A 26,617-nucleotide genomic window follows, 5' to 3' on the forward strand; every position below is an offset into this window, starting at 1 on the left:
AACACCTCAACTGCCTCGACTGCAATTCCTTTCTGGGCATATCTCATATAAAGCTGCTGACATGTTTGTTTTGACAAAGACAACCGCGGACGTGTGAAAGAGACGAGCGACACAGTGGAAGGGCGGTTAGGGTTGTCTTCTCACCGGTCGCTCGAAATTCCACCGTGCCAACTTTATTCGCAGGGGCTCCGTTATTATTTGGCGAGGCAGAGCGCGACGCTCTCCGGAAGTGTTTTGAAATGCCGTTGTGCTTTCCATATTTACGACGTGGCGGGAATACGGCTGAGCCCGCTCGAATGTGGCAAATAGCCCGCTCGTTGGACCCTAGAGACAGCACCCCGGGAACGCGCTCTTCTGGAAGTAATCGAGAGTTATGGACTAGAGCGCACCTCGGCAGCGCTATGGCAACGGCTGTTTCATTTGGCTGTCCACTGGTGGTGCCATTGCTGTATCCCGGAAAAAAATACGTTGGCTGTTTCTTTAAGCGATCTAATTTTATACCTGCTTTGCGGAGCGCGGTCTCATGGTAATGCAGCCTGCGCAATTTTGTCTGTACCCCCGGTTACCTTTGCAACCGTTCCCGATCAGTTAGGTTTGCTTGAATTTGCTTGCGCATCTTTATGCACGAAATTTCGGTGAACCTGGCGTTTCGCAATATGTGTGCGAAAATTTTAACACTTGTGGAACTGCCAAATACGGCTTTGCCTATTTTGCATGCGGTATTGCATGACGTTGGTGTAGCAGTCTCTCCCCGAATTATATCGTAGTACCCGTTTGTCTTCGCCCCTCGTAGAGAGACAGGTGTTCAACCCTGTACTAATTCAGTCAACAGAGAAATTTCGGCAGATTTCTCAGCCGAATGAAGAAAATGCAATGCTTCTAGTTTACAAATGTATCATTTATTTGTGCTGTTTATGTCTTCGCTGACAGGTGCCTTCTCGTTTAGTTTATAAACGCACTTTTTGTCGAAAATTGTCAGAATAAATCCTAGGACTCTCACTTAAAAACATCGATATAGTTAGGCACCATTTGTGCCCCAAAAGAAAAGATGAGTTTCTCCAGCTAACGAAACATCGGTGCACAAGTCCACGTGATTTGATTCCCTCCTTTTGACGCAACAGTTGGAAAAGACGTCGCCCACATGTGCGAAATAAGAGGAATCAGCAGGACTGCCGAAACGTCACTGATGTCTTCGTCACAGACTGTCGCTCGGCTTTCTGTTTGCTTGAGCTGGGCATAAACCCTAGAAAAGAAAAGAAGAGTTCACATGAACAAATATAAAAATAAACGTGAACACAATAACAGAAAGCTACCAGTGATTTACACACTCAGAGACAAGTACTTCGAGTAAATATTGGTTCGCATCTTTTATTCAGTCGGAAACTACGAGAACGTTGCGGCAGAGCTGACCAACAACGCAGACGTAGAGACGAAATTATATCAGCCTTTTCGTTATCAATCAATCAATCAATCAATCAATCAATCAATCAATCAATCAATCAATCAATCAATCAATCAATCAATCAATCAATCAATCAATTTCCCAAAACAATAATACGGTAATAGGCCACATAGCAAGAAGTGTTTGTGTGCTTGACTGGACTGTCCCTAGCTGGCAATGTGTGAAATCATTGTGTAGGCCAATTAAGCATTTCTTCGTCGACCACTGCGGAGCACATGGCAGCACAAGGCTTTTAAGCAGACATGTGTGCTGAATAACCGAACGTCATAGAATCGCAGGCATTGTCTTCGTTGGTGGCGATCGAATAAGAGATGAGATACTGAAATCCACTCTCCAATAATTTGAACGTGATTACTCTGGTGACCTGGAGTACGTTGAAGCCATATCGGCGACACCTACGTGAGAGTGGCTTTTCCTGTAAGTACCACTACCTGAAAAAGAACGCTAAAGATCTAGACAGAGGCAAAGAGACTACCGGATAAGATTTATACTGTGCTGAATCGCGTTTGTTTTCTCTCCCTCTCTTTATTGTATTTAATGTCCTCTTTCCTTTTATTAGATTTGATTTTTTTAACCACCTTACCCCAGCCCACAGTAGCCCGCCGGTCTTTAGGCTGTATATAGTCTCTCTGTCCCACCACCCTTTCCGGCACAGCCAGACATTGCAGAGATACTGGTTTAACCTCATGTACACTGTATTCTCCTTGTTATACATTTCTATGCTTGCTACACACGGCCGAGCTAAAACACTTTCATTTTTTTCCGGAAATAAGTGTACGTTATCGCCAATCTTCATCATAATTTCCACCACAAATCACAAACCTCCTACTCTCTCGACATTCACGTGGTAGTGATCGGTGACTCCCCGCCAGTGCAGTACAAGTCCTGTGGGCGCGAAGACCTTCGCGTCGGCAGCACAGTAGAGGGTGCACAAATGCATGGAGACGACGTCTGCCTCTGATCATCGGGGCTTGCTTTAGGGGTGAATGTTGTGAGCTGCGACAAAAATGAAAAAAAAAACGAGGTCGACATGTTAATGCACAGTGGTCAGATGTGCGAGATTACTCTAATACGTGATTCACCGAAAATTGCTTTGAATACCTCATTTCAGGACTAAAGTAAAAAAGCTCGTGATGCAGATTTTTAAAAAGATATATCGAAGTAATTGTGGTGTGCCAACTGAAGTCTATAATAACGGTCAACAAAGTTTTCGCTAGAGCCTGTCAAAACGTTTTGCTAAAAAATATATAGTATACCTAAGGCACTGGCTTGATAGAGAGCACCGGATACAATATTTCTGGTATGTGTGTTACGCTCAGCACTTGCACGACTTTCCGCGTTCACAAAATGAATGACTCCGTGTTCAGATTCACTTTCGATATTTCTAAAGATACTTATACATAATGCGAATCGTCCTTGTGATAATAATGAAAAATGACAACCGAAAAGGATAGGTTAAAAGTTTGTCTGCATACGGACTAAAACAGATTTAAGCTCAACCTATCGAGCAGCTGGGAAGAGACACACAGCAACACAAGGCCTGTTGTGAACAAAGCTTCCGTACGGACGCAGAAACGTCTTAAAAGTTTTTAACCTATCTTTCTTGGCTGGCATTTTCACCGTCCTTTCTTTCAGCATGCTTCCTCATTGACCAGACGAGTGAATTCATGCCATCTATTCCCGTTTTAATACGCATGCGCAAAAAAGAAGAAAGAAAAAGCAAGAAATAAAAATGTATGATTTGAAATGACGTTGTCTTTCATAACCAACCTTGATTTGTACTGGTTCCACACAGCTAGACTCCCGGCTGACCGCTCCAGGGCAGCACGTATCGAGCACAGACGCGCTGACCACCTGGCCATGCAATGCTGACATTGCTACGGCTTGGTCTGCACGGCTTAAATGAGAGAAAAGAATAAATAAGGGTGCACAAATAAACATTATGCAGTGATGCATTGTATTCTAAACGGGGGATAAACTGGCAACCTGAGGCTAGCACTTCGCCTCATGTGGTGCCTACACCAGTGCAATGTGTGGCTCCCACCTTATTTCCTCCGTACCCCGTCTGCTTACGACCGAAGCAGGTGGCCGGCATTCTGTTGCGTTTCACTGGGGCTTGACTAGTGCTCAGTCGAGCTAGCTCAGTATATCATTAAAGGATAACGTTTTACGACTTTAAAGCCTCTTGCGCACGTTCGTGCGGGGGTTGTTTAAAATTTTTTTTACTCTTTGAAAGTTCCCATTTCCTTTGTCTAGGAAGCAAATAGACAGTTTTACCGAACAGTTGTATTTCATTTTTTAAGGGGGGGGACAGGGAAGGAGGAGTGGGGGTGCCTTGCGATTTGTGCACAGAGCACGCGGTCATTGAACTACAATTTCTCTTCCTGAATTAAATATCAGATGCGTCGCGAGCGTTATGTGGTTTAAAAGTCATCAAAGTATTTCGCAAGACTTGTCCAAATACATCTTTGTTACCTGGAGGTAAAGAGAGCATACGTCGTCTAGAAGAATAGCAGAGCACATTGTATAACTAACGCGCCATCTATGTCATGAATATAAGAACACTGCTATTAAATATCAGGGTACCTCCCACGTGTGAGCCCTTCTAGAGTAAAAATCCACAGCCGCACTGAAGAAGATTATGCTACGGCGACTATGAACTCGTTGTTATGCACACATTCTCTTTAGAAGCATAAGTGGTCGGCTCTTTTAGTATTCGTTAGGCAGAAATCCGTTTGTTTAGATGTGATTGGAAATATGAACTGTCGAATAATATTTTGTCACCAGCTCCTTCAGTAACCATAAACTCTTAAAGGTTCAAAGTGTGATAACTTGGGGTGATTTAGGAACACTTAAGCAACGAAGCAACAAAGAAGCAACTATGTGCTAAAAAAGAAAACTAACACAGTAACAAATCGGCACATTGTGCAGTTTCTGCGATTAGAGCAGAATCATTAAATCATCAACAGAGTGAAAGAAAATGAGTAGTCTAAAGAAATCGAATGTGTAAAAGATGAGTACTGTGTTTAGTGAGCCACTTGGTTCTGTGGCGCCCCGTGTCACCTTATCTAAAAAGTAATGGACACGCACGCACGCACAAAGTGAGAGGCATGTTCACATACATACAAGGTATACATACACTGCCGCATTGATCTAAAAGAGGTTGTCGAGTGAATACTGGTAAATATAGCAAAGCTCTCTCTAAAGGACCGAGTGCCCTAAAACAGACTGCAAGTCAACATCGAATCTGGTGTACTCGCCTGACACTCCGTACTTGCTCGTGATGAGGTCTGGAGACTGATACATGACGTCACCAGAAGAGCACTCGCAGAAGGTTTTCTCAGGGGAATATCTGCACACAAAGTAAATCTCTCTCTTTCTTTTCCCTTGCTTCTACGCCTGCAATTCATGGTGGGCGAAATATTTCATTTCAAAGCAAGTTCAATGCATCTTTGATTGAGGGATGTGCTGTTGCACTACTTTTGGTCGTTCGTTAATTGTTTGAGAGATGAACTTACTGAAGCTACAGACCCAGGCAGTTGTAGCCACTGCACCGTTAATAATGAATATGCTTATGTTAAACTGTCGCAATTAATTTTAACTTTGTTTCTGCGCAACAGAAAAAGTAACGAAAAAGGAATGTAGGTCCCATTAGCGCTTTGCTAACACTAACGCTTCTACAACATGGTGCAGCCATAGCTTCGTTGCCCAGTTTACGAACGATAAAGACATAGAAAGTTTAGTTGTAAGCCATGCTTGAAATTTCTTTACATATTTTTTTCTTGCGTCCGGCCAAGCGAAAGTCCTACCTTCGCTGGTTCCTAAAACAATGTGTAATGAAAACTGAAGTTCCTGCGTAGCGTCGCTGTTATTACAGGAGCTCTAAAGCGTGTTTTGCAAAAACTCAGTCGTAGAGTTTTTTTTCCTTAACTTGGAGTGTTGCAATACGCAATCAGACACCTCAGACTCACTCAGGCTACGCCGCTGTGGTTTTAATTAAGCAAGCGGGCGACAAAGTTCTGTCTGGTCAACACGTAAGCGCGTAACTTTCATATCAGTCAAACGCAGGTCATAGCAGAAACAATTTCGGGGCCATGTTGCAATCCGCTATCGTGTGTTGGGGCATTCGCCAAATGGCAACCGTTATTACGGCTGCCGTCCGCAAAGTCAGGAGAAGCGGCATTCTGCTTTGCCGGAAAACGTGCAGCAATCATTCCAAGCCCGAGCCGGTATACACGTTTTACAGCGACGCTGTATAACAGGCGGCTGGGCTTCGAATCAATCTAATAATGAGCCAGAACGGCTCCGTGAAACTTCCCGTCCCGCTCGCGAATTGATTCAACTTTGTCGACCGTAAAAGCACGGCGTGCGTTGCACGCAACGCCGCGCACTCGATCAATCTGACAGCAACGCGTGATTTCGACGGCAGCCCTTGCAGTGACCGAGAGGCCAGTCGAGCCGGCCAACGGTGGGCGCATTAGAGCGATGGTGTTCGCCATCCACGATCGATCGCCTCGACACGCTGGAAGACCGTGCCTGTGAAGGGCGGAAGAAAAGGGCCGAGGGAAAAAAAAAAGAAAGCCGCGGCTTCGGGAAAAGGGGTGAGATGTGAGGGATTACGCAAAGGATTGAGGGAACCCTGGAGACGTCACGATAGGCAGGCCACTGTATACCAAATTACGCGCGTGTAACAGCGTATCGTCGTCGCTGCTCGGAGATTGTTTGCTTTATGGAAATCCGCCAGCTGCTAAAGAACAGTCGCGTGGCCGGGAAGAACAAACAATCTCTCGCAGTTCGGTTGGCTACACCGCAGCACACGCTTTTCCATCGATTCGCATCTCCGCTATGAACACGTCTGGCTTCAGCTGTTGTAGAGGCAATTCCAGTTCGCCGTCATAATGTGAACGGCACGGCGCAGCCATGCGAGGCAATAGCGCTACGTGCTCATGGCGTTCCGACTGTCCCGATGTACGCACGTGGTTGATTTTAAGCAGGGAACGTGACGTAAGGTGCATAAAAGTGGCGTAACAGCATTTTTTTTCGCATTAGTGTAATGATCTCGAAGCACGGATGGAAGGCTTTGCGTGCTACTTGCGGTAAAGTGAAGCATATAGCCATTTTATCACCATTTTCGCCGAAATTGACGGGGGATAATTTGTAGCGCGTTTTCCGTGCCCGTGTGCAATTATTTGCCCCGTGCCCGTGTGCAAATGTGTGCAATTATTTCTTTTCAACTAACAGCCGCATTCACTTTCAATGGCTTTTTGTTTTCTCGCTGTCTCTACGCCATCTCTTGCTGTCTCTAGCAGCTCCTGACCCTTTAGTAGTCTCACCCAACAATCGTTGGGAATTATCTTTAGCCGAATCAAAGGTGAGGTAGACTTCAAACTGAAGTTTGCTAACACAGCGTTTTAAGCGTTGAGAACTAAAGCCTAAGAGAGCAAGTCAGAGAGCAAAGAAGGTTTCTGCTGACATCTTTTGCTTACGTAGTATTCTGACATTTTTAACTGTATTTTAGCCACGCACCCCTCACCAAAAAAGCTTAATACAACAAAGGAAAAAATTTTTCATTTCAACAATTCATTCCGCCGTAAAATGAATGATGCAGGCTGTTTGTCAATCTGAGGCCAACGCAACATACCACTAAATTCCTGGCACTACAACAGGCCACATATGCACATACACAATATATATATATATATATATATATATATATATATATATATATATATATATATATATATATATATATATATATATATATATATATATATATATATATATACATCTTTGTGTGTGCACAGGTTCAGACAGCCCTGATGGGTAGACAGCGGATGCTGACGGAGCTGATGCAGTTAAAGAAATGCGGCCGTGTGCAGATGCCGGTGAATTTAGGCCTCGTGTTAGTTTTGCGCCTAGGACTCCTATCTTGCATTGATGTTACAGCTGCTGCGAAGCCCAACAGGCGAACTATGGCTCAGATTGGAGGACTGTTGGGCTAGTTGGTGATGCGATGGGAATGTTGTGCTGAGCGGAAAGGTTGCATGAAAAGAAGATAGCCAAGGCATACAGGACAGACTCTCACCTTCGTCGGCACGTCGAGAAAAATATGAGTCTGCAGCGCAAAATTTATTGTTCACTCGTAGAAATATTAGACAGAAAGTGCGCGTTCTAGAGGAACTATGGCTTAGGAAGGTGGATGGTTCACTCGGCGCAATGTTAACAGGCCAATTAGAATACGTTTTCAGTCATAGCGTGCATGGCTTCTGCTGCATGCGTCAACTTCGATGAAGAGCACAAAGTTTAGAAAGCATTTACCATAGGAGATGAATTTCAACGTCTTCCGGCACATTTCGTCTTCATGGTGTTATCCACTTTTATTTGTATTTTTTTGTTTGCCAACCGCAACATAATATCGTAAGAGCTGCGGCCATAGCGCAACAGGTGCAACTGCTTTGCATGCGTCACTGATGTTGCGAAAGCAGGCACCGCAGCGCAACTGCGACAATGGTTTCAGTAGAGCCCGCCAGGAGCTGTTTAATAGTGTCGCAACAACGCAATATTTACGTCCCTTGGTGGTGGAGGGTAAAAATGAGTGCTCTTTCATGGTTACGTTTTGTTGAAGCTAACGTGACATGTCTCTCTCTCGCAATAGTACTCGTCATTTCACGTATAGCTGGTTGCACAGTAATGTACAGTCCATTAACCCGTGGCCTTTAGAGAATTATGCCAGCGCAATCGCAAATATCTCCCCCGAAGCAACAACTGCTATATTGTGCTTCACTGCTAACCTATTGGCTTTTCCTTGAGCGCCACTATCACACATCAGGTGCAGCAGGACGATGTGCTCAAAAGGAAATAAAAGAATTCTACTTCCAAATTTCCAGGCACAAACTGTTGAAATGGTAGAAATACTTACTTTTGAAGCTGGACTGAGTGTTTTGCCTCTGCAAAGCAAAAACAAAATATTGGTCATATATATTACCTACCGAGACACTACCACAAGGTAGTGTCTTGGGTCCTTTGCTGTTCTAGTGTATATAACTGACATTGTTAAAATCAACTGCTGGTGCGCGTAGTAGACTGTTCGCCAATTATTGTATTTTCCACAGTGATATAACGTGTTAGAATGATGAGATTCTCATCGAAAGGAGTTTAAGTGACATATTGAAGTTATGTAATAAATGGGTGATGTTTATTAACGCTGAAAAATCCGCATTTCTTCGTATTACTTGTAAAGAAAAACGCTAACTTTTTTTTTTATACGCTATATATACTTTCTTCAGCACTGCGTCAGACTAACAACTACGAATACTTAGGTGTTGCTTTGACTTCCACATTGTCTTGGAACATGCCCATTAACTATATTTGTTTCTCTGCTTTCTGCGAACTTTGTTTCCTTAGAGACACACTCAAAAATTTTCCTCCTAGCGAAAAATTACTGTTATTTTTCATTTATTACACCAAAGGTAGAGTATGCGTGTATAGCATGGGATCCTTACGCTAAGTGAAATATCGCGCGGCTTGAAAAAATACAAAGAAAGGCAGTCAGGTTTATTTTTCATAAATTAGCAAAGCTGGACTCTCCCTCTAAAGTTATGTCAGGAAATTCTATACCTACTCTTCAATCCCACCGGAAGCAGCCGAGGCTGCAATTTCTTTCCCTCCTTCTGAACAACAAACTTGAAACCATCGACTTACATAACGCCTGCATTAACACGGCACTTAAGACAGTATCATCCTGTCTCACTAACACCCTATTACGCTCGAACTGAAACGAGTAAACTTTCTTTTTTTCCCCGAACAATAACGGATTGGAAAGACAGTTTACAGACACAGTGCGAATAAAAATTGTGTAAATTTGTACTTGCTTGTTACTGATTCGTTCACTATTTAGGTATTCTATTGCCACTCTGCTTGGACCGAACGGTATCAAGTATGTACAAAATAATGTACATCTATATATATATATATATATATATATATATATATATATATATATATATATATATATATATATATATATACACATTATTTTGTACATACTGCATACAGCAGAGTGGCAATAGAATGCCTACATACAATAGTGAACGAATTAGTAACAAGCAAGTACAAATTTACACAATTTTGATTCGCACTGTGTCTGTAAACTGTCTTGTTTAATATATATATGTATATATATGTATATATATATATATATATATATATATATATATATATATATATATATATATATATATATATATATATATATATATATATATATATATATAGATATATATATATATATATATATATATATATATATATATATATATATATATATATATACATATGTGGTTTTATTAACTTCAAGTATTTTAACGGTTTCTAATGCTTGTTTTTAACATAATTATGCTAATTAACATTATCATTCTTTACTTTGCCGCACATATCTAAACCTACAAATCATAATAGGTTAGTTCCCCAGGCGTATCCACTTGGAACAAATTCTCTGGACCGCGCCAGTTCCAAGATAATAATTTTCAATATCTCCGAGAAAATGGATTGCCAGTGCAGTTCGTTTTTTAAGAAACCGCTGTTTTATGCATTGACGCACAAAAGTAAGTGGAACACCAATTCATTTCGAAGGAAAATTTGAAAATTATGATCGCGGAACTGGTGCTGTGTAGAGAATTTGTTCCAAGCGAACTCAGCGCCTATAAATCGTTGAATAAAGTATGTGGCGTAAAGTAATTGTTAAAAATGCATTTAGCGTAATTATCTTAATTATTCAACTTAATATTTTGATTTTTCGTAGACGTGATGGCCACCTCATCGAGTAATTTAGGTTAAGGGTTAGAATTGTGATATGTGCCATAGGCAATCTTTAATGAAAAATTGGTGCGGCAAAAGAAAAACACCCCAGAGATAAATATTTTCAAGGGGGAAATGTAAAGCAGAAGGGACGGAGAATGTTATAGCTTTGTGTAGATAGAACGGTTCTTTTTATTGCTCGCGACCTACTCCCGAGAGGGTACATTTCATTTTTCGTTATGTTGAGCGACGCGTGGCTAATGAGAAAAGAAAGCTGTTTCTGGTATGACCGCACAGTTAACGCTAACTCAGCTGCACTCATGATATTAAGCTAGACACGAAACCATATTAAAGCATAGGAAGGGAAGCTAAATGATCTCCAACATCTGAAACAGAGGCCCGCCGTTCCATTTAAGCGATGTTGCGCAACTACCACTAAAAAAAAAGTTAAAGGGCGTCCGATGTTCTAATCTTTCACGCATATCCTGATTCCTATTGTGCACTGTAAACTTTTTATTGCAAGTCAAGGAACAAGCTTCAGTGTCCAACAAAATGAACTCAACCCGCCGTGGCTCGTTAGTGGCTATGGTGTTGGGCTACTAAGCACAAGGCCGCAGGATCAAATCCCGGCTACGGCGGCAGCATTTCGACGGGGGCGAAATGCGAAAAGACCCGCGTACTTAGAATTAGGTGCGCGTTAAAGAACCCCAGGAGAACAAAATTATTCCGGAGTCTCCAACTTCGGCGTGCCTTATAATCAGATCGTAGTTTTCGCACGTAAAACCCCATGGCTTAATTTAATTAACTTAAAATTAACTCACTATGACACTAAAGCAGTATATTGTTATAGGAAAAGCTAGGTTCTTCCTATTTGATACACAAAAAGCTTGAGTGAAGGACTTTTCTTTTAACATAAGCTTGTAAATATCACTAAGTCTAAAAAATTGTATCACGAAGCTTGCGACCCCGTAGCCCTGCCCAGAAATAGACATCTGAATTTTGTAAACTTCGTTTGTTAGAAAGTCTGAAGTGGGCAACGTGATTCCTTAATTTGCAGGTCAGCTAAAATTATTACGGTGTTTACGGAGAGCTTGTAGAAGTCATACTTGCAAATTAATTATATATTTTATGGTACTATATATTATATAAATTTCGCTCGCCTTTGGGTGTAACAACAGCTACAGCTGACAAAATTGTGAAATCGCTTCCGTTTGATCTTACAGAGCTGTAATTTTAATGCTTCCTTCTTTTAGTTTTCGAAATTCGACAACTTTCTGTAAAATAATTTATTAGCTAAATAACAATACTTCGAGCTGAATTCACACATATTTTCTTGCAAAAATTTTGTTATTGGCCAGCTCACCTCACTGGTAACGTGGTTCCTATGACTAGTGGCTGGTGTCTTCCCTTAAAAATCAATGTGCATACAAAGCCCTTCGTGAATTCAGGTGTGGCTTTATACCAAGAAGATATGAACAATTTCCACAAATCTCGTCGACAGCGGTGAAACGAATGACGTGCAAGACCATTTATCCACTGCCACGTACATATATGGGAGCTTCCGGGAAAAGCATCCGGTTAAGGCCTGTGGCCATAGACACTTGTCTAGCTTCGTAGATAAAAGGCAGCTAGAGCCACTGGAGATTGCATAGTGTGAAAATAGGACAGTTCTGGCTGCAACAGCGCCCAGAGAATTCACATTTGAGCCTAAGGCTATATCTTTTTATGGCTGCGTTACGCAATCTAGGGGCTACAACGCTGTCGATGAAGAAAACCGCCAAGTGTGAATTTTTCACGCGGATAATACGGCAGCTCGCATGGTCCGAGCAGCGTCGTGGAAGTAACGCACCTGGGGCCATCGTCAACCAGCGGCCGCTTCAAATAAATGCCGTAGTCACCTGCAGCGGTGACCTACACTTTCTTTAGAATGAACAGTACTTCAATGGAAATGTTTCCTCGTTAATTCCCAGAAAGAGGCTTTTACACCATAGTTTGAAAGCTTCTTTTCTAAAATGTTCAACAAACAATTGCGCCCACCTTTACGCCTCCGCCGTCGCTTCCAGTGTCCCGCAGCAGTCAGAGAGACAATAACAAAAACAAGTGCGACGACTGCCGTAACGAGAAAGCCCAAAACATGGCCTGGTAGCTTCACCGCGCTGGAGTCTGCAAAATAAAAAAAACAAGGAGTCCAACCAAAAATAGAAATATAGCAACTAAAACGCTGCCCGTACATTAGAACTTGCGAAAATACTGGTTATTCGTGAAAATACGTTGTTGGTGAACGTGTCATGTGCAGGAGCAACTAACGCGTCCCTGGTTGCCTTGTTAGTGAGGCTTCTACGTGCTCAATCGGCAGGAAAATGTCGTCCGCAAGAGACATAACATAACGCAAACCTGGGTTTAAGTTTTGTTAATGTTTAAGCTTTGTTACTTGACGAAAGCAGATGTTGATTATCTTCATGTGAAGGTCATCAGTACTACTGAGTGTTTTGCACGGAGGAATTTCCGGCCAACTTTAGGCAGCTCGTATGCTACTACAAGATCACAAACATATTTGCAAAAACAAGAGTAGCGGATTAGGCAAACCTTTCACCCATTAGTTTCTCCTGCGTGTGACAATAAAGCGTAGCATAAGTTGCCGTTAGAACAAAAGGCAGCATGACTTTAACCAAATGTCAATAAAGGCAGAGAAGAAGAAAAGAACAAAAGTAGTGTTGGACGTGTTCATCTCCCGCAATCGAGACACACTTTCTTCACATCAGTAGAAGAAAAGGAAGAGCGACAGGTGGAGCGGAATTCAAGGCAACGCTTCTTCTTTTTTGCACATTTCTCCTCTCGAGTTTTTCAAGTAAAATATGCTTGCTAGAGCGCCTAGTTACTTACACTTTTCTTGTTTCTCGTGCCCTAGAGTGTTCAGTTACTCAGAACCTTTCTAAACGCGCGCGTTAACGCAGCCGCACGTGGGTGCACAGATGGCGATGTTATGTCTATTTATATAGACGAATAACACCTGTCAAGCTGCGGGGATTACGTGGAGAGCTCTTCTTTAGGCGCTTCGTCGAACTCTTCGCAGGGCTATAGTTAGTGCCTTCGATCGCCACGCAATCGCACAAACTAAGATTCAGCCTGCAGTACATCGATAGTGCTCCTTGTCTTTTTAAGCTATGTTTTACATGTTGTGTTTAATCAATGACAAAATGCGCCTTTCTTGCGAGACAACTTATCAAAGACTTGCATGCGAGTTAGAATAGAGTAAGAAAGAAGACCTCTTGTAGTGACAGCCTGTCGTCATTGTGTCAAAAATTGCTGTAATCCTATCTAATGCACCTGTCACAGCAGCTGTGCGTGCTTTGGCAATGTTTATGCCCGTTTCATCAGATATCTAGGCTGCATGGTCGTCGAGGTGTTTCACAAGTGTGGTATCTTGACTGCTATCAATGGCAGCGAAGATGACGCGTTCTCTTTTGTTTTTGTTTTGTTATTTTCTTCAAGAAAATATTATACTGGGGGGGGGGGGGGGGTTCATAGTGATAAAGAGCAGATGTACCAGGAGGATGAGCGATGCTCGCGGTCCACTGTAGTTCGTTTGTTATAAATTTCCTTTCAGAAGTGGGAACAAATCGTTATTGCCATATCTGTTTTACTGTGAAAGTATGGTGAACGAGCCATCGTGGACACATCATTTCTTTAACTTCTGGCCGGTAAAGTCAAATTGCGCGTTACGGTCGAAGGCGCATTAGAATCGTGTAAATGTGGTATCCCACCAACAGGAGGTATTAGGTTACATTTACAATAAATTGTTTCCTTCGTTTCTTTCTTTCTTTCTTTTCTTTTTTGTTCCCGTATCTCTTATATGTCTGGATGGTTATGGTCAGCACAGGTGTACTCTTCTTGCCTAGTTTGCTCGTTCCTAATAGTTATATTCTGTTATTTTGGTTACGAACCACTTAGAACTCGTTGTTTGCCCAAGGTACTGGGGTGAAAGAGACGCTCTACTTAAAAACTGACAGACCTTGTGTTTCCGGAAGAATCTGCTATAGACTGCAAGGAAGCTTCCCGCGTTCCTCTTAGATTTCAAAGAGACAATGAACTGTCCGACGGATCGTGACTACCCCAGTGACAATGTAAGAAACGCTCAAGCGCTGCAATGGCCGGCCTCGATCGCAAAGCTAAGCGCACCTGTAGCTGCAGCATCTCGTGACGACGCTCGTATAAGCGAAACTCACCGATGGTGGGAGAGGGTTTGTGCAGCAGCGATAATCCGGCGGGAAGGTGCACCTCAGCGTGGGCGCTTCGGCCCTGCGAGTTGGCTGCGTAAACTCGGACCAGCAATGAGCCCTCCTTGGGCAACCCTGCGAAGTTGAACTCTGGCCGCCGGGAGTCGCTGGCGTTTTGCAACAGCGTAGGAGGCGACGTCGCCGCTCCTTCAATGAGCAGCTCGGCGAAGAATGTCACTAGGAGACCGCCTGTTGAGCCCGGTGAACAGGTGACCGCCATGCCGTCTTGACTTTGAGCAGTCACCGTACAGTTGTGAGGACTTCCCGGAGGTGCTGCGCAAATCGCGACGAAGAAAGAAAGAAAGAAGGAAAGGAAAGAAGCAAGGAAGGAACGAAAGAAGCAAGCAAGAAAGAAATTATATAAGAGATGGAGGAAGGAAAGGTGGTAGGAAGGAAGGCAGCAAGGAAGGAATTAAAGACAAAAAGCAACAAATAAAGGAAGCAATAAAAGAAATAAAAAAGGAGGTAAGGAAGCAGTAAAGGAAACAAGCAAGAAATAAATGAAGGAAGGAAGGGAGAAAGGAAGGAAGAGGAAGCTAGGAAACACCTTCAAAGGCGGCAAATTCCTAAAAACAGCAGGCAATCAAATTACAAATTAGATAGGATTCAGGGCTGCGAAAGAGGATGCATGTGGCCACGACATGTCATTAGGTAAAACGGTGATTCGAAGCCTACAAAATTGGTACTTGATAAAGAGACACTGTCATGAATATCTGGGACATGTGTAAAACAGTGAAAATGGTTCCTATATATGCTTCCCCGTCGCTACGCGTAGGAATCGCAAATGAGCACAGGGAAACCCAGTTAGTCCGGCGCTGCTGCACTGACTAGTGCATGGCATGCACGGCTAAAGCGCGGCTGGCAAAAAAGAAAGAAAGGAAAGCACACTCAGACAGTGTTAATTACAGTGTACTTGTTCACGTTTTCTTCTAACAGCCCAGACTGAATTTCGGCAATACTCAATCTTGCTTGAGCGCCGACACCCACCAGGCGGCACGATGCGGAAGATGCACGGATCGCGCTGCTTTCCCACGTTGTTTGATGCCCAGCAGAGCAGCAGGCCGTACTCCAGCTCCCTGCTGGCGACAGCCCGCGCGAGGGCCCGGGTTCCATTCACCGCCAGGCTGTTGATGCGGCCCGCACGCTTCGTGGTGTTGGCCAGCCACTCGAAGTGCAGCTCGTCGCTCGGATTGGCGCGAACCTCGCAAGCGACGCGGAGTTCGGGTGACGCCGCGTACTCTGCCCTTTGACCCTCGGCGCACTCGGGAGCGTCTGCTCGCGAGGTAAAGAGCGGGAGAAGAGGAACCGAACGGAAATGGAATAACACGAGGCGTAGCTTAATAAATAATCTTTGTCATTTTAGCGGTTATTATCCGAAGTGTCTGTCGCCAGGCGCACTGCTTACAAAGACCTCAAAACACTAAGTGATTCTGCATTGGTGAAGTAGATGAGATATCGGGCTATTAAGTGTAGCTATTTCTTTACGTGCATGTAGCTCATGAACAAGAAAAACTTGAAGTAGACCATCGTTTCGGATCAAAGGCTCCTCGGAACGTTGGCGAAAATTCGTCGCTATCGCATTAAATAAATAGGGTGCTCTAGAACTTCCTGAAGCTGAAAAGCGGAAACAAAAGAGTTATTGATGCCTCCTACTGGATATTTTTCTGGCTGCTCTCACTCCAATTGGATGTATAAGCAATACTCGTGCCTTCTTTTTACCTTTTGGTTCTTCTGTACAGTTTCTCTAGCAAACTGAATGGGTTTCTGGCCAACATGATTTTCCCTCGAATTCATTTTTAGTATTTTGTCACGAAGAATTTAGAGCACTCTTCATTAACTGCTCTTATTTCAACCAGACGCGTTTGTGACGAATATATTTGACCTTGCATACGGCACTTACATTGCACGGAGAGCCTCAGTTGATTGCTGAAGCTTTCACCGAAACGGTTAGAGGCCAGGCACTCATAAAGGCCGGAGTGAGCTCTAGTCACGTTGCTCAGGTGAAGCACTTCGTCTCGCCACTCCAGCAGCTGCCCGTCGCGACGCCACCAGACGGCGTTCACGCTGGGGTTGGCGCTCCAATCGCAGCGTAGCGTCGAGTTGTCACCCTCGTGGGGACGAAGGTCGGAAGCAGTGAGCGACAGCTGCGGTGGATCTGCAGCAAGCGACGGTAGGAAAAATGCGCCAGACTTCAGGCACTTATCGCAAAAGAAGAAGTCGTGCTTTGTTAACCATTCCTCGGACTGGGCTTCACGAAATATTTCGGCTTTCGCCTTTTGGGATAACCGACAACGCTACATGTGATGGCTGTGGTTTACGAGGAAATCCTAGAACATGTTTTGTGTGAATGTCCTCGATGCAGTGCGCACGTAGAAAGAATTCCTTGCGACTGCGCTAGCTAGGGCTGGTCACAGACCATTGTCAAAACAGATAGTTTTACCATGTCAACCTCAAAAAACCATTGCTGAAGTGGGCAGCTAAGGCACTGCTTTCATTCTCGAGTGCGACAAACCTGCACAAATTTTTTCCGCCTCAAATGGTGCTTATTGCGCTGCACGTGATCCTGTGCTGGGATTGCGTGTAGTTATCGAGACCAGAAGTTATCATGCACTTGTTCTCCGTCTATCTCTATATTTTTTCTTCGTTTCTTTCTAATTACCCTCCTCTATTGTAGGGTGTAAAACCGAACTTATATCTGGCACGACGCACTCTCGATCGCTTACACAACAGCTATAGGCAACCACTGAACTCTTTGCGACCATTACAACGAAGATCAAATTGATATTGGGTAACTAATGTTCCTCTTGCATACGCCTGAGGAAAAACCAACATTACAAAGCGCTGTATTCATTCGGTTTAGTTGATATATTATTGTGCGCTAGGCTGCTATTACAGATGGGCTGCGCTCCGCGCTTGCCGCACTTCCGCGCTAATTTGAAGGTGTTTTCCCGCGTCTCCCCTGGCGTATTTGCTTGCACAGACACAAATACATGCCATACAAGTGCTTTCAATTGACTACCCTCCAACGCACTTTTGTCTTCGTCTAACACTATGAATGTTTCAATACTTTGGCACGTTACGTCACCGGCAATGCCCACACTAACAGATCCACCTGCAGCCAACAACATTCTTCGGATTCTTGTCTTGATACTACGTCACTTCTGCTGTTCGTTCTTTCGGATAGCTGTTATTTCAATCAATCAATCAATCAATCAATCAATCAATCAATCAATCAATCAATCAATCAATCGATCGATCGATCGATCAATCAATCAATGAAACATTTGGTCACATGATTAGTAAACTTATTTACGTCCATCTTTAACGTTTTTTACCAATGTGGGCGCCTCAGTTTATGAGCCGCACTTTGAGCACAACAGGTGCCTTGACATTGAAGCCTTAAATACTTCTACTAATAATAGGGATTGCACAACATGGTACAGTTATAAATAAAATACATATTTTTAAGTCGGATGGCACACCACGTCCTCGCTCTAAATACTCGCAGAGCTCATCGACTCACTCATCGGCGCATAGTTCGACGTTGAGTTCATGTCTGCTTAATAGCATGAAATAATTAAAAAATTCGTAATGAATAACCTATAATGAGTAACGGTCGGCGTAGCTTTATACCATTTCTAGCAAAGGCAAAGTCGCTGGTGAACTACAAATAGCGCTTTTCTGGACTATACTGTCTGCAAGGTTGGTTCTTTATAGTAGCCGGAGAAACTTCTACAGGTCTCACAGCACACACAAGGATGTCAGTGTTGCACTAAGTTTCTTTGTTGTGTGGATATTTATATATGTATATACCATATCAAATATTTTGGAAACATGTAGTATGCTTTTGTTTTATAAGTAAATGATGGTGACGTGATGGCGGTGGCAGTGACAACAAGTACCTTTTACACATTATATTATCTGCCCTCTTCTCCCTCTTCCCCATTTTTGCCACTATGATACATCACATCGCAAAAGAGATGACTTGTACAGAAGCTTAGTTCATCTACTCACACTGAACATCAAGCACAAATGAATCGCTGATTTCGCTCCCTGGAAGGCTCGGGTTGTCTGCACGGCACGTAAGCTGCAAACCGTGGTCCTGGGCGCGGACCACGAAGCTCACAGCGCTCAGCGTCAACCCTGGCTCGCGAGACAGCAGCCGGTCGTGCTGAAGCCGCTCGCTTCCCTTGAACCATGCGACTTGCGCCACGGGCCGCGCGCCCCGCGCTTGGCAACGCGCCTCAGCCACCTCACCGGCCACCAGGGTGGCGCCACCAGAAGGGGCCGACAGTGCTGGCAACGACACCTTCACCTCCGTGGGTTTCACTGCTCCAGTGACATGGGACATAGACATGAAGGTTATCAATTGTGAGGCGCTTGCAAAAGCGACATGACGTGAAAAGTCGCAGGACATGTATCAAAAGCATGTCTCTTCAAGTGTTACTCTGACCGAGCAGGAAATGAATGTGTTGCCACTTTCTGAATCTTGTCACTTGATAACCGCTATGAACTGAGATGGAAGATATGAGCTGGAAAACATCGCCACTCAGCCTTGCTCAATAATCGATTGTCCTCAGATAAAGGGGAAAAAAGTTCATATGCTTAGTTATGTGACCCCAAAGATTTGGTGTTCTGCTTCAACTGTAGATTTATGTGCCCATTAGCCAAAATGTGCGTTTCATTCTTCGCAGGACACAAATAGCAACCTATTAAACTGTGTGCATCTTGGTATACACAACAAGCATATTTCGTAGTCTTTCTTTACGAGCGTTTGATATTGTCACGTGGTAGTGCCGTTAAATATAAGTACACGTGTAAATATACAGGATTGCCATACGCAAAGCTTCCCTTGCGTAAGAACAAATGTCATTTGCCATTTTCTGTCGTCACAGAGAACACATTGATACCATGCTGCTCATTATCATTAATGTGTGGCGTCCGAACGTCCACAAAAGAGGGAACAATTACATTACAGAAGATTTCTGAAAGTGGACCGCGTTGTCAATTTGATTACGTAAAAGGCTACGACGGCTTATAAAACTAGATATGGCAATCGTGTCTGTCAATTCAAACACACGACTGACGAGCTCGAGTGAAGAGATTCGGCCTTGTTGGTGCGATGTATTGCAAGGAATAGCGCAAATACAACAACATGGAGGAAGGGGGGAACGTGACACATGCGCTACGCTAGCACAGCACGCGAGCTCACTCTGCAAACTCACGAGTGAGATCCAGCTTAAGCCGGGCTGTCAGCTCCTCCGTGAGGTTGTTATTCGAAGCAGTGCACTGAAGCGCGACGAGAAGGTCTCGTCGTCGTAGGGGGCCTAGTCGCAGCTCGTTCCGCACGACCCCTTGCGGCCACAGCACAGAGAAGCTGGCGTCCAGCAATTCGTTGTCCTTATACCAAACAACTTCAGGTGGAGGATCCCCTGAAGTACAAGTTGAGAGCACTTTGCAGAAATGTCGCCGCGAATTCACTCCTGTAGGCTTTCTTACTGACAGATTTGTCTCTGTTCGTATAGAGGAATTTTTTTGCCGGTTATTTACACGCTGATCGCACTTCAAATGTCAACATTGTTCGGAGACACCGATTTAAAGCCCTTTCAAGTCAGAATACAAAAACATACACACGCATGTGGACGTACGCACACATCCACGCACACACACACGCACGCACACACACGCACACACGCGCACACACACGCACACACACGCACACACACACACTCATGCATCTAAGCACTGTGCAAATAATCTCTATCGGTAAATTAGCGCACACGGTAAACACAATGATGCTCTAATTTGCGGCCGAGCCATGTCGATTTGCATCTCTAGGCAACAGCTAAAGTCAAGGACAACAGTACCAAAAAGTGAGTGATACACGGAACACGTAGCACAGCTACAGCGTAAGCTGGAGGAGCGACTCCATATGAGCTCCATTTTCGGCAGCATGCACTAAAGGGTCTTCGTGGCGAAGTCTCTTTGCATTGTTTCCACGAGAACGAACTGAAGTGTCTGTCGGCTTTTCAAATTTTGCCGCTAGAGGTATGGCTGCTTTTCAAACGGCCATACCTCTAGCGGCAAAGAACCGTCTTTCAAAAGCTTTGTGCTCAGCCGCAAAAAAAAAGGAATAAAATTGGCTGTCCTCAAATTCTCATACAGTTTTATCCAGAATAAGCGGATGCATTCACGCAGTGTAGGAGGTGTTATAGGAGTGACCTTGATACATTTATAATGCTGCTAGATAACCAGTTCTCTATATGTCCGCGGCACTGGTAGAATATGTAAAGAAATATATCTTAGACTGGCAGTTCATAATTTTTTCTTCCATGATCACGTGGAAAGAAGCGGAAAAGGCTGAAATATTGCAACATCATAAACAAAATAGGCCTTCCTTTCAACGCGTCGCATTGCATAATCTCGCTCTCCGCCTATTCAAAGAGCGAGTTCTCGGGCTACTAGTGACTCCGCGGTATTCATCGCTGGTTTCTTACGCCGACACCTTCTGAAGAACAAAGAGACGCCGCCGCGACATTCCGACGCCATCCTAGACTCACACGAATGTCTCATAAATAATATATATAGGCTCTTTTGCGAACGTTTAGCGAAGCCCATAAAAAAGAAAAGATTGACGAATGAATTCGATCTCCACAATGACATCTCCACATGGTTGTACAGCACAATGAGGACAGTCGCATTGCAAAAGAGGTGGAAGACATGATGCAGACACTCGTACAGTACCACTATGTCTTGCAAGCCGAGGTATATTTATGATTTATTCGTTCCGTTGTCCTCTCTCTCTCTCTGTCTCTCTTATGGGTGACATACTGTCTACCGTGCGTGCCGGTCTTTGTTCTATAGAACCAGACAGCAGACGTCACTGCCGTCGAATTACTTTTCCCACTTACCACATTCCAATACATTTGTTTCGAGCGTCAGTAGTTTGGTTATTGAAGTAAAACATGCTTCCTTTCGATGCGGGAATGCCGGCACCATAATGCTACTCACCGCTTTATTTTTCCTTCTTTCTTTACAAACTTTCTGTCGTTGTTGCAAAAGCTACAGAAGCGTGGAAACTGCGCCAACCTTTCGAAAGACGGACCCGAGCAAAAGTTGTTGCAAGAAGGCAAATTAGAAGACAGCCGCAATGATTGCACGCATAGCCTTTATTTAGCAGTCTCTTCAATTTTTCGTTCTTTGACGTAGGTGCCATGTCTATAGTCATCCGTTACAATACATCCACAACCATTCATAAATTGAGATATGTGCCACAAGGTAATTACTAAAAAGATAGTGAAGTTTCGTTAATTAGTTGGTTATGTGTTTCGATATCTCGTGGAAGTAATCTCCGCCTTTTTGAGTAATCCAGCTCAATGACTAGAGACATGCTATCTGCCGCTGGCTAATTTTAATTCGGTATGGTCTACACAAAAAAAAAAACCTTGGCTTATTTTCTGAGACACCTTGTGCTTCCTTAAAATCTTACATGTTGAAACAAAGGAAGAAGCCATTGCACCTTTAATTGGAGAGACATCTTCAAGAACATATTGAATTGAATTATCGTTCCCAAATTTTTCTCAGACGTAGGGTCCTGATTCATAAAGATGTGCGTGTCTTTTCAGCCGTCGGAGCAACGTTTTTATGATATCTGCTACACGCAGTTCACCAGCACCTTCTACAATGCAGCATGCTGGCTGTTCTTTTGAGATGAACTTATTTCAAGACGTAAGCGCCATTCAGCACAGACCTCCTTTATATTTCAAGTTTGATAGATGTAGGCGGAAAGTGCTAGCGAGCAGTAGCTGGTCATATCAAGCACATTCTTTGGCGTCTCACTACTTCGTGACAATGCTTATAAATGGTGCGCTCGTACATTTAATGTAAGATCCACTTTCAACTGCCTTCAAATCCTTCACACATTTTGTGGATCCGCAGACATCCCGAGAAAAAATAAGTCTCCCAATCGCAGCCCTTTAAAAATCGTCACAAAATTTTCTTCAGATTATATTGACTGTTTGTTGCTGACAAGTTCTTTTTCTTTATTTTTTATTATTTACGATGCAACTGATTTTTTATGCAAGGGACACTACCAAACGCAAATGAAGAGGCCAGGAAGTCAAGTGCGCATGCGCTCACCTCCCTCCACTTCGCACACTAGAAGAACAGTGGCGCCCTCGTTGTATGGCCCAAGGACATCAACTTGTCTCTGGCCGTACTCGTCGAGAACTATCAGCTCCCTCGGAGGCACTGCGGATATGCATAAACGAACGACAGCTAAACGCAACTTTGCGAGAAATACTAATGGCGTAAGAAGCAACGAATTTCTCTTAAGATGAATGGTTGCTACTTGTTCAACCGTCCTGATTATACTATATTGAACTTTTGGCGCTTCTTTTCCACGAAAGTTAGCGTCTATCACTGATGTAATGCTCGTTATGGACTACATAGGTTCTCTTTCATTTGCCGTCAAATTCACCTAAAGGGCTACTTAGAAGTCCTGTGCACCCCTTCTAAGAAAACTCCGTGAAACCGAAAGCACCAACTACGTATGGTATCTACAGCAATTTTAGCTCGTAGCAAGTTTGCATTCTCTCTGACGAGTTTCGGTTTTTCTGCCAAGTTACGGTAAGTGATGCCACGGTTGCTACTGCGACAGATTGTTCGTTTAAGCGTTCTATTGGCCCTCACCTATGACGCGTAGAGTGGAGAACGTGACTTCAGTGCGCGCCTGGCGGTAGTCCACGCGACAGCGGTACACGCCCGCGTCCTCGGCTTGGACGCGGGTCACTCGCAGCAGCGCCGGCTGGTGCCCGGCCTCGAAGCTCATCCGGGCAGCCAGCTCCTCGTCCTCCTCGCTCGGGAAGTGCCGAGCTCCTTGGAGAAGGCTGCCCCAACGAGCGTCAACCGTGTAGACGGGAGTCGAAGAGTTGTCCTTGTACCACAGGATCAGGGCGACGGGACGCTCTTCGTTACCGTCGGGGGTAATGTTGCACGGGAGCCAGGCATCTCCACCCGCCACAGCTGTCACTTCCAAAGGGGCATTGCTAGCTGCTGGGCAGGAAAAGCGGGAGGGGGAACTTCTCCTTAGTAGAATATGTAGAGTATAGCAGGACAAAGGTAAGAACTGCGGCACAGATTATGCAAACACAAGACTGCCGTAAAGATGCTAAAAACAATAACGCGATCCACAAAAAAAGTAACAAACTATGGCTTAAGGTCCAAAAACATTGCACTGGGTACCTGTTTTTATATTGGCACATTCATTCCATTATACGTTTATATTGTTTTTGTATTGTGCGTCGGGTTTCTCATGTGAAAAGGAGCAGCTGACAATACGTTTCAGCGCCACCCATTCCCCTTCCCCCCCCCCTCATTTCCCCAAGAAATCCTTATTTATTCAAACAATATTATTGCGCAATGTTATTTGAAGTAAGTCTTACTACATAGCGTGGCGTCGGTTAGAGGAAATATTTGCATGTACGCACGAACAATCTCATTTCGAGCCTCCTTTCGGTGGTGAAGTGGAGAGACACTTTCCTTTCTCCTCTTTCCTGCCTATCGTTTCTTAACACCGGCTCCGTTTATTTTTTATCCATTGGTGCACATTTATAAATAAGCTGCAGAACAAGCGACATGCAATAACTTGTGCAAGCGTCCAAGAAACCAGGCACATTAGTATCTGGACACATTATTATTCTTCGCCAAAGGATTCGCGGAGCGGCATAGAGAGAAGTCTGATTACTCTCAGCCCCTCCGCAGCCACTCCGCAGGGTAATTACGAGAAAGCGTTTGATTCTGTCGAAACCTCAGCAGTCATTACGAAATCAGGGTGTAGATGAGCCATATGTAAAGATACTGGAAGCTATCTATAGCGGTTCCACAGCCACCGTAATCCTCCACAAAGAAAGCAACAAAATCCCAATAAAGAAAGGTGTCAGACAGGGAGATACGATATCTCCAATGCTATTCACAGCATGTTTACAGGAGGTATTCAGAGACCTGGAGTGGGAAGAATTGGGGATAAAAGTTGATGGAGAATACCTTAGCAACTTGCGATTCCCTGATGATATTGCCTTGCTTAGTAACTCAGGAGACCAATTGCAATGCATGCTCACTGACCTGGAGAGGCAAAGCAGAAGGGTGGGTCTGAAAATTAATCTGCAGAAAACTAAAGTAATGTTTAACAGTCTCGGAAGAGAACAGCAATTTACAATAGGTAGCGAGGCACTGGAAGTGGTAAGGGAATACATCTACTTAGGGGAGGTAGTGACGGCGGATCCGGATCATGAGACGGAAATAATCAGAATAAGAATGGGCTGGGGTGCGTTTGGCAGGCATTCTCAGATCATGAACAGCAGGTTGCCATTATCCCTCAAGAGAAATGTGTATAACAGCTGTTTCTTACCAATACTCAACTACGCGGCAGAAACCTGGAGGCTTACGAAAAGAGTACTACTTAAATTGAGGACGATGCAACGAGCTATGGAAAGAAGACTGATGGGTGTAACGTTAAGGGATAAGAAAAGAGCAGATTGGGTGAGGGAACAAACGCGAGTTAATGACACCTCAGTTGAAATCAACAAATATAAATGGGCATGGGCAGGACATGTAATGAGGAGGGAAGATAACCGATGGTCATTAAGGGTTACGGACTGGATTCCAAGGGAAGGGAAGCGTAGCAGGCGGATGCAGAAAGTTAGGTGGGCGGATGAGATTAAGAAGTTTGCAGGGACGACATGGCCATAATTAGTACATGACCGGGGTTGTTGGAGAAGTATGAGAGAGGTCTTTGCCCTGCAGTGGGCGTAACCAGGCTGATAATGATGATGATGATGACTCCGCAGCCATATATATAGGGTTGATGGTTTTAGGTTTTAGTATGATTTAAGCATGTTTGTGTCATGTGTGGTTGTATACTGTAGAGTACGACGTTCATGTCAGCTAATAAAGCAAAAAGAAAAACGGAGCAATTGAGAGATTGAATTTTCTACTGGAAATTTGTGGTAAGAATTTTGAATCCTCGGTGCAATCGTTGAGAAATTCCGTCACAACTTGTTTATAAAACACCGGTGGAGACTAACCTCATAACTTCGAAAGGAAGGGAACCCGTAAGAGCGATCGCAGTAGAAAGAAACGCAACGCTCTGCGGAACTTCTTTATTATTATTATTATTATTATTATTATTATTATTATTATTATTATTATTATTATTATTATTATTATTATTATTATTATTATTATTTGATGAGGGCATGAGCCGGTAACGTTTGGCGACATACCGGCAAAGCGATGTACCGTGGAAAGTTGGAGAATCTGGTATATTATTCGGCGCTCTACAACTTCCGCGATTAGCGATTCCGTGGCGTCAGTGGCATTACGATGTAGACTGATGCATCACGGAGCAAAAATATACCCGCTGGCTGCAATTTCAAGACAAAACTAAATACCTTTACAAGGTCATCAGCGAAAAGGAAAGCTACATCATCTTCGGGTGGTCATTTCAGAGCACTCCAGAGGTAGTAGCCCTCTTGTTCGGCTGGTTGAAAAATGGTGCTGCGACTGCATTGAATTGGCTCTTTCAGATCGCTGAAGTTCGACTTGGAGTGCCCCTATATATTCCCACCGACAACGCCGAAGAAATCACAACATCCAGCTTGTTTCAAGTCACGCGAGCTCTGTATGTAGCGCACTTTTACCGATGTCAGTGCTGCAGTTCAGACGGTTTCGTAATTGTGATGTCGTACTTTCTATGCTTCACACTGGATGATGGTGAAGCGGGAACGTTTGAATTTGTCAATGGCACCTTCACTTCTTTTTGAGTCGAGAGGCAAGCACGCACAGCATCTTATCATAGTGCTGAAAACTATATATGCCGGCGTCGGACTGACTTGCAAGCCACGACCACTGTGGCTGTCGCTTTTGTAGCCCACCACGTTCTGTGGGGCTTACGGCCTCGCTCGCCGCGATGCGATATTGCTGTGTGATGCGGCGGCGTTGAGTCGGGCATTCCCGAAACTTTCCCTGGGTCATCGCTTCCTTCCTTATCCGGAATGTGACGCGCCTTCAGGGTGGTGGCGCG

The 26,617-nt window shown here is 44.0% G+C and overlaps 1 protein-coding gene across 5 annotated transcripts in view; it reads right to left on the reverse strand.

Annotated features, from left to right (window-relative positions):
- Nucleotides 1-877: 877 nt before the first annotated feature.
- LOC126531668 (neural cell adhesion molecule 2-like) overlaps nucleotides 878-26,617 on the reverse strand; it is a 71,888-nt gene continuing 46,148 nt past the window's right edge. The window contains exons 2-14 of one of the 5 annotated variants that reach the window (XM_050179314.3): nucleotides 23,227-23,586; nucleotides 22,675-22,785; nucleotides 19,761-19,967; nucleotides 18,550-18,864; nucleotides 16,436-16,690; nucleotides 15,523-15,807; nucleotides 14,485-14,808; nucleotides 12,296-12,421; nucleotides 8,382-8,409; nucleotides 4,723-4,814; nucleotides 3,233-3,351; nucleotides 2,285-2,458; nucleotides 878-1,243 (exon numbers count right to left, since the gene is read on the reverse strand). In XM_050179314.3, coding sequence (XP_050035271.2) covers nucleotides 2,303-2,458; nucleotides 3,233-3,351; nucleotides 4,723-4,814; nucleotides 8,382-8,409; nucleotides 12,296-12,421; nucleotides 14,485-14,808; nucleotides 15,523-15,807; nucleotides 16,436-16,690; nucleotides 18,550-18,864; nucleotides 19,761-19,967; nucleotides 22,675-22,785; nucleotides 23,227-23,586 — 2,378 coding nt within the window. In that variant the 3' untranslated portion in view covers nucleotides 878-1,243; nucleotides 2,285-2,302. Of the gene's footprint in view, nucleotides 1,244-2,284; nucleotides 2,459-3,232; nucleotides 3,360-4,722; nucleotides 4,815-8,381; nucleotides 8,410-12,295; nucleotides 12,422-14,484; nucleotides 14,809-15,522; nucleotides 15,808-16,435; nucleotides 16,691-18,549; nucleotides 18,865-19,760; nucleotides 19,968-22,674; nucleotides 22,786-23,226; nucleotides 23,590-26,617 lie in introns of those variants that run through there. The other 4 variants (XM_055071364.2, XM_055071365.2, XM_055071366.2 and 1 more) reach the window with 4 other exon arrangements.

This window comes from Dermacentor andersoni, chromosome 5 (genome assembly GCF_023375885.2).
Source record: "Dermacentor andersoni chromosome 5, qqDerAnde1_hic_scaffold, whole genome shotgun sequence".
NCBI lineage: Eukaryota > Metazoa > Arthropoda > Arachnida > Ixodida > Ixodidae > Dermacentor > Dermacentor andersoni.